The sequence below is a fragment of the Chiloscyllium plagiosum genome, unplaced genomic scaffold (assembly GCF_037043375.1).
Source record: "Chiloscyllium plagiosum isolate Xiang-an unplaced genomic scaffold, Cpla_swu_hap1 HiC_scaffold_2, whole genome shotgun sequence".
In the NCBI taxonomy this organism is placed as follows: Eukaryota; Metazoa; Chordata; class Chondrichthyes; order Orectolobiformes; family Hemiscylliidae; genus Chiloscyllium; species Chiloscyllium plagiosum.
Window position 1 is genome coordinate 161752981 of NW_028270140.1, and position 16944 is coordinate 161769924.

At 54.5% G+C, this 16944-nt stretch overlaps 1 protein-coding gene across 1 annotated transcript in view; it reads right to left on the reverse strand.

The window, feature by feature from the left end:
* spef2 (sperm flagellar and cilia associated 2) overlaps nucleotides 1-16944 on the reverse strand; it is an 894484-nt gene that overhangs the window by 481054 nt on the left and 396486 nt on the right. Inside the window, exon 21 of the mRNA XM_087994173.1 lies at nucleotides 12556-12695. Coding sequence (XP_087850299.1) covers nucleotides 12556-12695 — 140 coding nt within the window. The remainder of the gene's footprint in view (nucleotides 1-12555; nucleotides 12696-16944) is intronic.

The window sequence follows — 16944 nt, forward strand, 5'->3', positions numbered from 1 at the left end:
GTCCTGGGAGTGTTTGATGGGGACAGTGTAGAGGCAGCTTTACTCTGTATCTAACCCCGTGCTGTCCCTGTCCCTGGGAATGTTTGATGGGGGACAGTGTAGATGGAGCTTTACTCTGTATCTAACCCCGGGCTGTCCCTGTCCTGGGAGTGTTTGATGTGGACAGTGTAGAGAGAGTTTTACGCTGTATCTAACCCCGTGCTGTCCCTGTCCTGGGAATGTTTGATGGGGGACTGTGTAGATGGAACTTTACTCTGTATCTAAACCTGTGCTGTCCCTGTCCCTGGGAATGTTTGATGGGGGACAGTGTAGAGTGAGCTTTACTTTGTATCTAAACCTGTGCTGTCCCTGTCCTGGGAATGTTTGATGGGGGACAGTGTAGATGGAGCTTTACTCTGTATCTAACTGCGTGCTGTCCCTGTCCCTGGGTGGGTGTGATGGGGGACAGTGTAGAGGGAGCTTTACTCTGTATCAAACCCCGTGCTGTCCCTGTCCCTGGGAGTGTTTGATGGGGGACAGTGTAGATGGAGCTTTACTCTGTATCTAACCCTGTGCTGTCCCTGTCCCTGGGAGTGTTTGATGGGGGACTGTGTAGAGGGAGCTTTACTCTGTATCTAACCCCGTGCTGTCCCTGTCCTGGGAGTGTTTGATGGGGGACAGTGTAGAGGGAGCTTTACTCTGTATCTAACCCCGTGCTGTCCCTGTCCCTATCCCTGGAGGTGGTTGATGAGGGACAGTGTAGATGGAGCTTTACTCTGTATCTAACCCCGTGCTGTCCCTGTCCCTGGGAGTGTTTGATGGGGGATAGTGTAGAGGGAGCTTTACTCTGTATCTAACTGCGTGCTGTCCCTGTCCCTGGGAGTGTTTGATGAGGGACAGTGTAGAGGGAGCTTTACTCTGTATCTAACCCCGTGCTGTCCCTGTCCCTGGGGGTGGTTGATGAGGGACAGTGTAGAGGGAGCTTTACTCTGTATCTAACCCCGTGCTGTCCCTGTCCCTGGGGGTGTTTGATGAGGGACAGTGTAGAGGGAGTTTTACTCTGTATCTAACTGCGTGCTGTCCCTGTCCCTGGGAGTGTTTGATGAGGGACAGTGTAGAGGGAGTTTTACTCTGTATCTAACCCCGTACTGTCCCTGTCCCTGGGGGTGGTTGATGAGGGACAGTGTAGATGGAGCTTTACTCTGTATCTAACCCCGTGCTGTCCCTGTCCCTGGGGGTGGTTGATGAGGGACAGTGTAGAGGGAGCTTTACTCTGTATCTAACCCCGTGCTGTCCCTGTCCCTGGGGGTGGTTGATGAGGGACAGTGTAGAGGGAGCTTTACTCTGTATCTAACCCCGTGCTGTCCCTGTCCATGGGGGTGGTTGATGGAGGACAGTGTAGAGGGAGCTTTACTCTGTATCTAACCCTGTGCTGTCCCTGTCCCTGGGGGTGGTTGATGGAGGACAGTGTAGAGAGAGTTTTACTCTGTATCTTACCCCGTGCTGTCCCTGTCCCTGGGGGTGGTTGATGAGGGACAGTGTAGAGGGAGCTTTACTCTGTATCCAACCCCGTGCTGTCCCTGTCCCTGGGAGTGTTTGATGAGGGACAGTGTAGAGGGAGCTTTACTCTGTATCTAACCCCGTGCTGTCCCTGTCCCTGTCCCTGTCCCTGGGGGTGGTTGATGAGGGACAGTGTAGAGAGAGTTTTACTCTGTATCTAACCCCGTGCTGTCCCTGTCCCTGGGAGTGTTTGATGGGGGATAGTGTAGAGGGAGCTTTACTCTGTATCTAACTGCGTGCTGTCCCTGTCCCTGGGAGTGTTTGATGGGGGATAGTGTAGAGGGAGCTTTACTCTGTATCTAACTGCGTGCTGTCCCTGTCCCTGGGAGTGTTTGATGAGGGACAGTGTAGAGGGAGCTTTACTCTGTATCTAACCCCGTGCTGTCCCTGTTCCTGGGGGTGGTTGATGAGGGACAGTGTAGAGGGAGCTTTACTCTGTATCTAACCCCGTGCTGTCCCTGTCCCTGGGGGTGGTTGATGAGGGACAGTGTAGAGGGAGTTTTACTCTGTATCTAACCCCGTGCTGTCCCTGTCCCTGGGGGTGGTTGATGAGGGACAGTGTAGAGGGAGCTTTACTCTGTATCTAACCCCGTGCTGTCCCTGTCCCTGGGGGTGGTTGATGAGGGACAGTGTAGAGGGAGCTTTACTCTGTATCTAACCCCGTGCTGTCCCTGTCCCTGGGGGTGGTTGATGAGGGACAGTGTAGAGGGAGCTTTACTCTGTATCTAACCCCGTGCTGTCCCTGTCCCTGGGGGTGGTTGATGAGGGACAGTGTAGATGGAGCTTTACTCTGTATCTAACCCCGTGCTGTCCCTGTCCCTGGGGGTGGTTGATGAGGGACAGTGTAGAGGGAGCTTTACTCTGTATCTAACCCCGTGCTGTCCCTGTCCCTGGGGGTGGTTGATGAGGGACAGTGTAGATGGAGCTTTACTCTGTATCTAACCCTGTGCTGTCCCTGTCCCTGGGGGTGGTTGATGAGGGACAGTGTAGAGGGAGCTTTACTCTGTATCTAACCCTGTGCTGTCCCTGTCCCTGGGGGTGGTTGATGGGGGACAGTGTAGAGGGAGCTTTACTCTGTATCTAACCCTGTGCTGTCCCTGTCCCTGGGGGTGGTTGATGGGGGACAGTGTAGAGAGAGTTTTACTCTGTATCTAACCCTGTCCCTGTCCCTGTCCCTGGGAGTGTTTGATGGGGGACAGTGTATAGGGAGCTTTACCCTGTATTTAACCCCGTGCTGTCCCTGTCCCTGGGAGTGTTTGATGAGGGACAGTGTAGAGAGAGCTTTACTCTATATCTAACCCTGTGCTGTCCCTGTCCTGGGAGTGATTGATGGGGACAGTGTAGAGGGAGCTTTACTCTGTATCTAACCCCGTGCAGTCCCTGTCCTGGGAGTGTTTGATGTGGACAGTGTAGAGGGAGCTTTACTCTGTATCTAAACCTGTGCTGTCCCTGTCCCTGGGAGTGTTTGATGTGGACAGTGTAGAGAGAGTTTTACGCTGTATCTAACCCCGTGCTGTCCCTATCCCTGGGGGTGGTTGATGAGGGACAGTGTAGATGGAGCTTTACTCTGTATCTAACCCCGTGCTGTCCCTGTCCCTGGGAGTGTTTGATGGGGGACAGTGTAGAGGGAGCTTTACTCTGTATCTAACCCCGTGCTGTCCCTATCCCTGGGGGTGGTTGATGAGGGACAGTGTAGATGGAGCTTTACTCTGTATCTAACCCCGTGCTGTCCCTGTCCCTGGGAGTGTTTGTTGGGGGATAGTGTAGATGGAGCTTTACTCTGTATCTCACCCCGTGCTGTCCCTGTCCCTGGGAGTGTTTGATGGGGGATAGTGTAGAGGGAGCTTTACTCTGTATCTAACTGCGTGCTGTCCCTGTCCTGGGAGTGTTTGATGGGGACAGTGTCGAGGGAGCTTTACTCTGTATCTAAACCTGTGCTGTCCCTGTCCCTGGGAATGTTTGATGGGGGACAGTGTAGATGGAGCTTTACTCTGTATCTAACCCCGTGCAGTCTCTGTCCCTGGGAGTGTTTGATGTGGACAGTGTAGAGAGAGCTTTACTCTATATCTAACCCTGTGCTGTCCCTGTCCTGGGAGTGATTGATGGGGACAGTGTAGAGGGAGCTTTACTCTGTATCTAACCCCGTGCAGTCCCTGTCCTGGGAGTGTTTGATGGGGACAGTGTAGAGGGAGATTTACTCTGTATCTAACGCCGTGCTGTCCCTGTCCTGGGAGTGTTTGATGGGGACAGTGTAGAGGGAGATTTACTCTGTATCTAACGCCGTGCTGTCCCTGTCCTGGGAGTGTTTGATGGGGGACAGTGTAGAGGGAGCTTTACTCTGTATCTAACCCCGTGCTGTCCCTGTCCCTGGGAATGTTTGATGGGGGACAGTGTAGAGTGAGCTTTACTCTGTATCTAAACCTGTGCTGTCCCTGTCCTGGGAGTGTTTGATGTGGACAGTGTAGAGAGAGTTTTACGCTGTATCTAACCCCGTGCTGTCCCTGTCCTGGGAATGTTTGATGGGGGACAGTGTAGAGGGGGCTTTACTCTGTATCTAACCCCGTGCTGTCCCTGTCCCTGGGAGTGTTTGATGGGGGACAGTGTAGAGGGGGCTTTACTCTGTATCTAACCCCGTGCTGTCCCTGTCCCTGGGGGTGGTTGATGGGGGACAGTGTAGAGGGAGTTTTACTCTGTATCTAACCCCGTACTGTCCCTGTCCCTGGGGGTGGTTGATGGGGGATAGTGTAGAGGGAGCTTTACTCTGTATCTAACCCCGTGCTGTCCCTGTCCCTGGGGGTGGTTGATGAGGGACAGTGTAGAGGGAGCTTTACTCTGTATCTAACCCCGTGCTGTCCCTGTCCCTGGGCGTGGTTGATGAGGGACAGTGTAGAGGGAGCTTTACTCTGTATCTAACCCCGTGCTGTCCCTGTCCATGGGGGTGGTTGATGAGGGACAGTGTAGATGGAGCTTTACTCTGTATCTAACACTGTGCTGTCCCTGTCCCTGGGGGTGGTTGATGAGGGACAGTGTAGAGGGAGCTTTACTCTGTATCTAACCCCGTGCTGTCCCTGTCCCTGTCCCTGGGGGTGGTTGATGGGGGACAGTGTAGAGAGAGTTTTACTCTGTATCTAACCCCGTGCTGTCCCTGTCCCTGGGGGTGGTTGATGAGGGACAGTGTAGAGGGAGCTTTACTCTGTATCCAACCCCGTGCTGTCCCTGTCCCTGGGGGTGGTTGATGAGGGACAGTGTAGAGGGAGCTTTACTCTGTATCTAACCCCGTGCTGTCCCTGTCCCTGTCCCTGTCCCTGGGGGTGGTTGATGAGGGACAGTGTAGAGAGAGTTTTACTCTGTATCTAACTCCATGCTGTCCCTGTCCCTGGGGAGTGTTTGATGGGGACAGTGTAGAGGGAGCTTTACTCTGTATCTAACCCCGTGCTGTCCCTGTCCCTGGGAGTGTTTGATGGGGGATAGTGTAGAGGGAGCTTTACTCTGTATCTAACTGCGTGCTGTCCCTGTCCCTGGGAGTGTTTGATGGGGGATAGTGTAGAGGGAGCTTTACTCTGTATCTAACTGCGTGCTGTCCCTGTCCTGGGAATGTTTGATGGGGGACTGTGTAGATGGAGCTTTACTCTGTATCTAACTGCGTGCTGTCCCTGTCCCTGGGAGTGTTTGATGGGGGATAGTGTAGAGGGAGCTTTACTCTGTATCTAACTGCGTGCTGTCCCTGTCCCTGGGAGTGTTTGATGAGGGACAGTGTAGAGGGAGCTTTACTCTGTATCTAACCCCGTGCTGTCCCTGTTCCTGGGGGTGGTTGATGAGGGACAGTGTAGAGGGAGTTTTACTCTGTATCTAACCCCGTGCTGTCCCTGTCCCTGGGGGTGGTTGATGAGGGACAGTGTAGAGGGAGCTTTACTCTGTATCTAACCCCGTGCTGTCCCTGTCCCTGGGGGTGGTTGATGAGGGACAGTGTAGATGGAGCTTTACTCTGTATCTAACCCCGTGCTGTCCCTGTCCCTGGGGGTGGTTGATGAGGGACAGTGTAGAGGGAGCTTTACTCTGTATCTAACCCCGTGCTGTCCCTGTCCCTGGGGGTGGTTGATGAGGGACAGTGTAGATGGAGCTTTACTCTGTATCTAACCCTGTGCTGTCCCTGTCCCTGGGGGTGGTTGATGAGGGACAGTGTAGAGGGAGCTTTACTCTGTATCTAACCCTGTGCTGTCCCTGTCCCTGGGGGTGGTTGATGGGGGACAGTGTAGAGGGAGCTTTACTCTGTATCTAACCCTGTGCTGTCCCTGTCCCTGGGGGTGGTTGATGGGGGACAGTGTAGAGAGAGTTTTACTCTGTATCTAACCCTGTCCCTGTCCCTGTCCCTGGGAGTGTTTGATGGGGGACAGTGTATAGGGAGCTTTACTCTGTATCTAACCCCGTGCTGTCCCTGTCCTGGGAGTGTTTGATGAGGGACAGTGTAGAGGTAGCTTTACTCTGTATCTAACCCCGTGCTGTCCTTGTCCCTGGGAATGTTTGATGGGGATAGTGTAGAGGGAGCTTTACTCTGTATCTAACTGCGTGCTGTCCCTGTCCCTGGGAGTGTTTGATGAGGGACAGTGTAGAGGGAGCTTTACTCTGTATCTAACCCCGTGCTGTCCCTGTCCTGGGAGTGATTGATGGGGACAGTGTAGAGGGAGCTTTACTCTGTATCTAACTGCGTGCTGTCCCTGTCCCTGGGAGTGTTTGATGGGGATAGTGTAGAGGGAGCTTTACTCTGTATCTAACTGCGTGCTGTCCCTGTCCCTGGGAGTGTTTGATGAGGGACAGTGTAGAGGGAGCTTTACTCTGTATCTAACCCCGTGCTGTCCCTGTCCTGGGAGTGATTGATGGGGACAGTGTAGAGGGAGCTTTACTCTGTATCTAACCCCGTGCTGTCCCTGTCCTGGGAGTGATTGATGGGGACAGTGTAGAGGGAGCTTTACTCTGTATCTAACTGCGTGCTGTCCCTGTCCTGGGAGTGTTTGATGGGGACAGTGTAGAGGGAGCTTTACTCTGTATCTAACTGCGTGCTGTCCCTGTCCTGGGAGTGTTTGATGTGGACAGTGTAGAGAGAGCTTTACTCTATATCTAACCCTGTGCTGTCCCTGTCCTGGGAGTGATTGATGGGGACAGTGTAGAGGAAGCTTTACTCTGTATCTAACCCCGTGCTGTCCCTGTCCTGGGAGTGTTTGATGAGGGACAGTGTAGAGGGAGTTTTACTCTGTATCTAACTCCGTGCTGTCCCTGTCCCTGGGGGTGGTTGATGAGGGACAGTGTAGATGGAGCTTTACTCTGTATCTAACCCCGTGCTGTCCCTGTCCCTGGGGGTGGTTGATGAGGGACAGTGTAGAGGGAGCTTTACTCTGTATCTAACCCCATGCTGTCCCTGTCCCTGGGGGTGGTTGATGAGGGACAGTGTAGAGGGAGCTTTACTCTGTATCTAACCCTGTGCTGTCCCTGTCCCTGGGGGTGGTTGATGGGGGACAGTGTAGAGAGAGTTTTACTCTGTATCTAACCCCGTGCTGTCCCTGTCCCTGGGGGTGGTTGATGAGGGACAGTGTAGAGGGAGCTTTACTCTGTATCTAACCCCGTGCTGTCCCTGTCCCTGGGGGTGGTTGATGAGGGACAGTGTAGAGGAAGCTTTACTCTGTATCTAACCCCGTGCTGTCCCTGTCCCTGGGGGTGGTTGATGAGGGACAGTGTAGAGAGAGTTTTACTCTGTATCTAACCCCGTGCTGTCCCTGTCCCTGGGAGTGTTTGATGGGGGATAGTGTAGAGGGAGCTTTACTCTGTATCTAACTGCGTGCTGTCCCTGTCCCTGGGAGTGTTTGATGGGGGATAGTGTAGAGGGAGCTTTACTCTGTATCTAACCCCGTGCTGTCCCTGTCCCTGGGGGTGGTTGATGAGGGACAGTGTAGAGGGAGCTTTACTCTGTATCTAACTGCGTGCTGTCCCTGTCCCTGGGAGTGTTTGATGAGGGACAGTGTAGAGGGAGTTTTACTCTGTATCTAACCCCGTGCTGTCCCTGTCCCTGGGGGTGGTTGATGAGGGACAGTGTAGAGGGAGCTTTACTCTGTATCTAACCCCGTGCTGTCCCTGTCCCTGGGGGTGGTTGATGAGGGACAGTGTAGAGGGAGCTTTACTTTGTATCTAACCCTGTGCTGTCCCTGTCCCTGGGGGTGGTTGATGAGGGACAGTGTAGAGGGAGCTTTACTCTGTATCCAACCCCGTGCTGTCCCTGTCCCTGGGGGTGGTTGATGAGGGACAGTGTAGAGGGAGCTTTACTCTGTATCTAACCCCGTGCTGTCCCTGTCCCTGTCCCTGTCCCTGGGGGTGGTTGATGAGGGACAGTGTAGAGGGAGCTTTACTCTGTATCTAACCCCGTGCTGTCCCTGTCCCTGGGGGTGGTTGATGAGGGACAGTGTAGAGAGAGTTTTACTCTGTATCTAACCCCGTGCTGTCCCTGTCCCTGTCCCTGGGGGTGGTTGATGAGGGACAGTGTAGAGGGAGCTTTACTCTGTATCTAACCCTGTGCTGTCCCTGTCCCTGGGGGTGGTTGATGGGGGACAGTGTAGAGAGAGTTTTACTCTGTATCTAACCCCGTGCTGTCCCTGTCCCTGGGGGTGGTTGATGAGGGACTGTGTAGAGGAAGCTTTACTCTGTATCTATCCCTGTGCTGTCCCTGTCCCTGTCCCTGGGGGTGGTTGATGAGGGACAGTGTAGAGGAAGCTTTACTCTGTATCTAACCCCCTGCTGTCCCTGTCCCTGGGAGTGTTTGATGGGGACAGTGTAGAGAGAGCTTTACTCTGTATCTAACCCCGTGCTGTCCCTGTCCCTGTCCCTGGGGGTGGTTGGTGAGGGACAGTGTAGAGGGAGCTTTACTCTGTATCTAACCCCGTGCTGTCCCTGTCCCTGGGAGTGTTTGATGGGGTACAGTGTAGAGGGAGCTTTACTCTGTATCTAACCCCGTGCTGTCCCTGTCCCTGTCCCTGGGGGTGGTTGATGAGGGACAGTGTAGAGGGAGCTTTACTCTGTATCTAACCCCGTGCTGTCCCTGTCCCTGTCCCTGGGGGTGGTTGATGAGGGACAGTGCAGAGGGAGCTTTACTCTGTATCTAACCCCGTGCTGTCCCTGTCCCTGGGGGTGGTTGATGAGGGACAGTGTAGATGGAGCTTTACTCTGTATCTAACCCCGTGCTGTCCCTGTCCCTGGGGGTGGTTGATGAGGGACAGTGTAGAGGGAGCTTTACTCTGTATCCAACCCCGTGCTGTCCCTGTCCCTGGGGGTGGTTGATGAGGGACAGTGTAGAGGGAGCTTTACTCTGTATCTAACCCCGTGCTGTCCCTGTCCCTGTCCCTGTCCCTGGGGGTGGTTGATGAGGGACAGTGTAGAGAGAGTTTTACTCTGTATCTAACCCCGTGCTGTCCCTGTCCCTGGGAGTGTTTGATGGGGGATAGTGTAGAGGGAGCTTTACTCTGTATCTAACTGCGTGCTGTCCCTGTCCCTGGGAGTGTTTGATGGGGGACAGTGTAGAGGGAGCTTTACTCTGTATCTAACTGCGTGCTGTCCCTGTCCCTGGGAGTGTTTGATGAGGGACAGTGTAGAGGGAGCTTTACTCTGTATCTAACCCCGTGCTGTCCCTGTTCCTGGGGGTGGTTGATGAGGGACAGTGTAGAGGGAGCTTTACTCTGTATCTAACCCCGTGCTGTCCCTGTCCCTGGGGGTGGTTGATGAGGGACAGTGTAGAGGGAGCTTTACTCTGTATCTAACCCCGTGCTGTCCCTGTCCCTGGGGGTGGTTGATGAGGGACAGTGTAGAGGGAGCTTTACTCTGTATCTAACCCCGTGCTGTCCCTGTCCCTGGGGGTGGTTGATGAGGGACAGTGTAGAGGGAGTTTTACTCTGTATCTAACTGCGTGCTGTCCCTGTCCCTGGGGGTGGTTGATGAGGGACAGTGTAGAGGGAGCTTTACTCTGTATCTAACCCCGTGCTGTCCCTGTCCCTGTCCCTGGGGGTGGTTGGTGAGGGACAGTGTAGAGGGAGCTTTACTCTGTATCTAACCCCGTGCTGTCCCTGTCCCTGGGAGTGTTTGATGGGGTACAGTGTAGAGGGAGCTTTACTCTGTATCTAACCCCGTGCTGTCCCTGTCCCTGTCCCTGGGGGTGGTTGATGAGGGACAGTGTAGAGGGAGCTTTACTCTGTATCTAACCCCGTGCTGTCCCTGTCCCTGTCCCTGGGGGTGGTTGATGAGGGACAGTGTAGATGGAGCTTTACTCTGTATCTAACCCCGTGCTGTCCCTGTCCCTGGGGGTGGTTGATGAGGGACAGTGTAGAGGGAGCTTTACTCTGTATCCAACCCCGTGCTGTCCCTGTCCCTGGGGGTGGTTGATGAGGGACAGTGTAGAGGGAGCTTTACTCTGTATCTAACCCCGTGCTGTCCCTGTCCCTGTCCCTGTCCCTGGGGGTGGTTGATGAGGGACAGTGTAGAGAGAGTTTTACTCTGTATCTAACCCCGTGCTGTCCCTGTCCCTGGGGGTGGTTGATGAGGGACAGTGTAGAGAGAGTTTTACTCTGTATCTAACCCCGTGCTGTCCCTGTCCCTGGGAGTGTTTGATGGGGGATAGTGTAGAGGGAGCTTTACTCTGTATCTAACTGCGTGCTGTCCCTGTCCCTGGGAGTGTTTGATGGGGGACAGTGTAGAGGGAGCTTTACTCTGTATCTAACTGCGTGCTGTCCCTGTCCCTGGGAGTGTTTGATGAGGGACAGTGTAGAGGGAGCTTTACTCTGTATCTAACCCCGTGCTGTCCCTGTTCCTGGGGGTGGTTGATGAGGGACAGTGTAGAGGGAGCTTTACTCTGTATCTAACCCCGTGCTGTCCCTGTCCCTGGGGGTGGTTGATGAGGGACAGTGTAGAGGGAGCTTTACTCTGTATCTAACCCCGTGCTGTCCCTGTCCCTGGGGGTGGTTGATGAGGGACAGTGTAGAGGGAGTTTTACTCTGTATCTAACTGCGTGCTGTCCCTGTCCCTGGGAGTGTTTGATGAGGGACAGTGTAGAGGGAGCTTTACTCTGTATCTAACCCCGTGCTGTCCCTGTCCCTGGGAATGTTTGATGAGGGACAGTGTAGATGGAGCTTTACTCTGTATCTAACCCCGTGCTGTCCCTGTCCCTGGGGGTGGTTGATGAGGGACAGTGTAGAGGGAGCTTTACTCTGTATCTAACCCCGTGCTGTCCCTGTCCCTGGGGGTGGTTGATGAGGGACAGTGTAGATGGAGCTTTACTCTGTATCTAACCCTGTGCTGTCCCTGTCCCTGGGGGTGGTTGATGAGGGACAGTGTAGAGGGAGCTTTACTCTGTATCCAACCCCGTGCTGTCCCTGTCCCTGGGGGTGGTTGATGAGGGACAGTGTAGAGGGAGCTTTACTCTGTATCTAACCCCGTGCTGTCCCTGTCCCTGTCCCTGTCCCTGGGGGTGGTTGATGAGGGACAGTGTAGAGGGAGCTTTACTCTGTATCTAACCCCGTGCTGTCCCTGTCCCTGGGGGTGGTTGATGAGGGACAGTGTAGAGAGAGTTTTACTCTGTATCTAACCCCGTGCTGTCCCTGTCCCTGTCCCTGGGGGTGGTTGATGAGGGACAGTGTAGAGGGAGCTTTACTCTGTATCTAACCCTGTGCTGTCCCTGTCCCTGGGGGTGGTTGATGGGGGACAGTGTAGAGAGAGTTTTACTCTGTATCTAACCCCGTGCTGTCCCTGTCCCTGGGGATGGTTGATGAGGGACAGTGTAGAGGAAGCTTTACTCTGTATCTATCCCTGTGCTGTCCCTGTCCCTGTCCCTGGGGGTGGTTGATGAGGGACAGTGTAGAGGGAGCTTTACTCTGTATCTAACCCCCTGCTGTCCCTGTCCCTGGGAGTGTTTGATGGGGACAGTGTAGAGAGAGCTTTACTCTGTATCTAACCCCGTGCTGTCCCTGTCCCTGTCCCTGGGGGTGGTTGGTGAGGGACAGTGTAGAGGGAGCTTTACTCTGTATCTAACCCCGTGCTGTCCCTGTCCCTGGGAGTGTTTGATGGGGTACAGTGCAGAGGGAGCTTTACTCTGTATCTAACCCCGTGCTGTCCCTGTCCCTGGGGGTGGTTGATGAGGGACAGTGTAGAGGGAGCTTTACTCTGTATCTAACCCCGTGCTGTCCCTGTCCCTGTCCCTGGGGGTGGTTGATGAGGGACGGTGCAGAGGGAGCTTTACTCTGTATCTAACCCCGTGCTGTCCCTGTCCCTGTCCCTGGGGGTGGTTGATGAGGGACAGTGTAGAGGGAGCTTTACTCTGTATCTAACCCCGTGCTGTCCCTGTCCCTGTCCCTGGGGGTGGTTGATGAGGGACAGTGTAGAGGGAGCTTTACTCTGTATCTATCCCCGTGCTGTCCCTGTCCCTGGGGGTGGTTGATGAGGGACAGTGTAGAGGGAGCTTTACTCTGTATCTAACCCCGTGCTGTCCCTGTCCCTGTCCCTGGGGGTGGTTGATGAGGTACAGTGTAGAGGGAGCTTTACTCTGTATCTAACCCCGTGCTGTCCCTGTCCCTGGCGGTGGTTGATGAGGGACAGTGTAGAGGGAGCTTTACTCTGTATCTAACCCCGTGCTTTCCCTGTCCCTGTCCCTGGGGGTGGTTGATGAGGGACAGTGTAGAGGGAGCTTTACTCTGTATCTAACCCCGTGCTGTCCCTGTCCCTGTCCCTGGGGGTGGTTGATGAGGGACAGTGTAGAGGGAGCGTTACTCTGTATCTAACCCCGTGCTGTCCCTGTCCCTGGGGGTGGTTGATGAGGGACAGTGTAGATGGAGCTTTACTCTGTATCTAACCCCGTGCTGTCCCTGTCCCTGTCCCTGGGGGTGGTTGATGAGGGACAGTGTAGAGTGAGCTTTACTCTGTATCTAACCCCGTGCTGTCCCTGTCCCTGTCCCTGGGGGTGGTTGATGAGGGACAGTGTCTGTATTCGTTTACCTGAGGTACCGGTTCGTCCACGTAAACCCATTGGTCTGAGCCTGGTTTCGGCGGTGGAGGTCTCTGTGGTTCGGGTGAGGTTATTGTATCTGGTGTGCTGGGCTCCTGCTTACCTTTCCCCTTTTTGCCTTTAGCAGAAGCTGCAATAAAGAGAAACGAATGTTAACTTCATCTGGATCGGTTTGTGTTTTGGTTTGACTTTTGAAATGCCAAATGTACTCTCCTTTGTTTTATCTACTCTGTGTGGAGTTTGCAAATTCTCCCCGTGTCTGTGTGGGTTTGCTCCAGTTTCCTCCCACAGTTCTAAGATGTGCAGGTGAGGTGAATTGGCCATGCTAAACTGCCCGTAGTGTTAGGTGCATTCATCAGGGGGAAATGTAGGTGAATGTGTCTGGGTGGGATACTCTTTGGAGGATCAGTGTGGACTTGTAGGGCCAAATAGCCTGTTTCCACACTGGAGGGAATCTAATCTAATCTAATAACTATCTCTCCATGGTGGGGCGTCACTGAAACAACTACACTGCAATATCAACAAGTTTGATCCCACCATCAGACTCACCATGGACTACTCTTTAGTGTCTAGGAGACAGTGAGATCTGCATATGCTGGAGATCAGAGTTGAGAGTGTGTTGCTGGAAAAGCACAGCAGGTCAGGTCGTATTCCTGATGAAGGGCTCCAGCCTGAAACGTCGATTCTTCTGCTCCTCGGATGCTGCCTGACCTGCTGTACTTTTCCAGCCACACACACTCTACTCTTTCGTATCTGTCTCATTCTCGGACACATGCATCTCTATCAAGGATGGATACCTCAGTACCTCACTCTACCGCAAACCCACGGATAACTTCACAATGCTACACTTCTCCAGCTTCCACCCGAAACATATTAAAACAGCCATCCCCTATGGACAAGCCCTAAGCAGACACAGGAGCTGTTCAGATGAGGAGGAATATGACGGGCACCTGAGCGTGCTCAAGGATGTCCTCATAAGAATGGTCCTCATCAATTCATCGATCGCCAGTCCCAACGTGTCAGATCATTGTCCGCAGCAAACTGACCAGCCTTCAGGACAACATCGACCACAGCACTGTACAACCCTGTCATGGCAACCACTGCAAGACGTGTCAGAGTGTCGACACAGAGACCATCGTTACACATGGGAACACCACCCACTATGTACACGGCAGGTACCCATGTGACTCGGCCAACGTTGTCTATCTCATACGCTGCAGGCAAGGATGCCCTGAGGCATGGTACATTGGTGAGACCAAGCAGAGGCTACGGCAATGGATGAATGGGCACCGCACAACAATCACCAGACAGGAGTGTTCCCTCCCAGTCAGAGAACACTTCAGCGGGCCGGGACATTCACTAAAGCAACGTGGCCAAGCAGAGGCAGATAGCCAGGTTCGATAGCCATAGGAATGGCCTCAACCAGGACATTGGGTTCAGGTCAGACTATAGGTGACCGCACACACACGCACGCACGCGCGCGCGTCTATGCAGTGAATCTATACTTGCAGACACATTCTATTTTGATCTAAAAGCACACTGGGACAATCTCTCATCGTGGTGAGACACTCTCTCAGTGTGGTGGGACAGTCTCTCAGTGTGGTGGGACAGTCTATCAGTGTGGTGGGACACTCTCTCAGTGTGGTGGGACAGTCCCTCAGTGTGGTGGGACACTCTCTCAGTGTCGTGGGACAGTCCCTCAGTGTGGTGGGACAGTCTCTCATCGTGGTGGGACAGTCTCTCAGCGTGCTGGGACTGTCTCTCAGTGTGGTGGGACAGTCTCTCAGTGTGGTGGGACAATCTCTCAGTGCGGTGGGACAGTCTCTCAGTGTGGTGGGACATTCCCTCAGTGTGGTGGGACACTCTCTCAGTGTGGTGGGACAGTCCCTCAGTGTGGTGGGACAGTCCCTCAGCGTGGTGGGACAGTCTCTCATCGTGGTGGGACAGTCTCTCAGCGTGGTGGGACAGTCCCTCAGCGTGGTGGGACATTCCCTCAGTGTGGTGGGACACTCTCTCAGTGTGGTGGGACAGTCCCTCATCGTGGTGGGACAGTCTCTCATCGTGGTGGGACACTCCCTCAGTGTGGTGGGACAGTCTCTCAGCGTGGTGGGACACTCCCTCAGTGTGGTGGGACAGTCTCTCATCGTGGTGGGACCCTCTCTCAGTGTGGTGGGACACTCTCTCAGTGTGGTGGGACACTCTCTCATCGTGGTGGGACCCTCTCTCAGTGTGGTGGGACACTCTCTCAGTGTGGTGGGACACTCTCTCAGTGTGGTGGGACAGTCTCTCATCGTGGTGGGACCCTCTCTCAGTGTGGTGGGACACTCTCTCAGTGTGGTGGGACACTCTCTCATCGTGGTGGGACCCTCTCTCAGTGTGGTGGGACACTCTCTCAGTGTGGTGGGACACTCTCTCATCGTGTTGGGACCCTCTCTCAGTGTGGTGGGACAGTCTCTCATCGTGGTGGGACAGTCTCTCATCGTGGTGGGACACTCTCTCATCGTGGTGGGACACTCTCTCATCGTGGTGGGACACTCTCTCATCGTGGTGGGACACTCTCTCAGTGTGGTGGGACAGTCTCTCAGTGTGGTGGGACAGTCTCTCAGTGTGGTGGGACAGTCCCTCATCGTGGTGGGACAGTCTCTCAGTGTGGTGGGACAGTCTCTCAGTGTGGTGGGACAGTCCCTCATCGTGGTGGGACAGTCTCTCAGTGTGGTGGGACACTCTCTCAGTGTGGTGGGACAGTCTCTCAGTGTGGTGGGACACTCTCTCATCGTGGTGGGACAGTCTCTCAGTGTGGTGGGACAGTCTCTCATCGTGGTGGGACAGTCTCTCAGTGTGGTGGGACACTCTCTCAGTGTGGTGGGACAGTCTCTCAGTGTGGTGGGACACTCTCTCATCGTGGTGGGACAGTCTCTCAGTGTGGTGGGACAGTCTCTCATCGTGGTGGGACAGTCTCTCAGTGTGGTGGGACAGTCTCTCATCGTGGTGGGACCCTCTCTCAGTGTGGTGGGACAGTCTCTCAGTGTGGTGGGACAGTCTCTCATCGTGGTGGGACAGTCTCTCATCGTGGTGGGACAGTCTCTCATCGTGGTGGGACACTCTCTCATCGTGGTGGGACAGTCTCTCAGTGTGGTGGGACAATCTCTCACTGTGGTGGGACAGTCTCTCAGTGTGGTGGGACACTCTCATCGTGGTGGGACACTCTCTCAGCGTGGTGGGACAGTCTCTCATCGTGGTGGGACAGTCTCTCATCGTGGTGGGACAGTCACTCAGTGTGGTGGGACACTCTCTCAGTGTGGTGGGACAGTCTCTCAGTGTGGTGGGACAGTCACTCAGTGTGGTGGGACACTCTCTCAGTGTGGTGGGACAGTCTCTCAGTGTGGTGGGACAGTCTCTCATCGTGGTGGGACAGTCTCTCAGTGTGGTGGGACAGTCTCTCATCGTGGTGGGACACTCTCTCATCGTGGTGGGACACTCTCTCATCGTGGTGGGACAGTCTCTCATCGTGGTGGGACAGTCTCTCATCGTGGTGGGACACTCTCTCAGTGTGGTGGGACACTCTCTCAGTGTGGTGGGACACTCTCTCAGTGTGGTGGGACAGTCTCTCATCGTGGTGGGACACTCTCTCAGTGTGGTGGGACAGTCTCTCATCGTGGTGGGACACTCTCTCAGTGTGGTGGGACAGTCTCTCAGTGTGGTGGGACAGTCTCTCATCGTGGTGGGACACTCTCTCAGTGCGGTGGGACACTCTCTCAGTGTGGTGGGACAGTCTCTCAGTGTGGTGGGACAGTCTCTCATCGTGGTGGGACACTCTCTCAGTGCGGTGGGACACTCTCTCATCGTGGTGGGACACTCTCTCAGTGTGGTGGGACAGTCTCTCAGTGTGGTGGGACAGTCTCTCATCGTGGTGGGACACTCTCTCAGTGCGGTGGGACACTCTCTCAGTGTGGTGGGACAGTCTCTCATCGTGGTGGGACAGTCTCTCATCGTGGTGGGACACTCTCTCAGTGTGGTGGGACAGTCTCTCAGTGTGGTGGGACACTCTCTCAGCGTGGTGGGACAGTCTCTCAGTGTGGTGGGACAGTCCCTCATCGTGGTGGACAGTCTCACAGTGTGGTGGGACACTCTCTCATCGTGGTGGGACAGTCTCTCATCGTGGTGGGACACTCTCTCAGTGCAGTGGGACAGTCCCTCATCGTGGTGGGACACTCTCTCAGCGTGGTGGGACAGTCTCTCAGTGTGGTGGGACACTCTCTCAGTGTGGTGGGACACTCTCTCTTCGTGGTGGGACAGTCTCTCAGTGCGGTGGGACAGTCTCTCAGTGTGGTGGGACACTCTCTCAGTGTGGTGGGACACTCTCTCAGTGTGGTGGGACA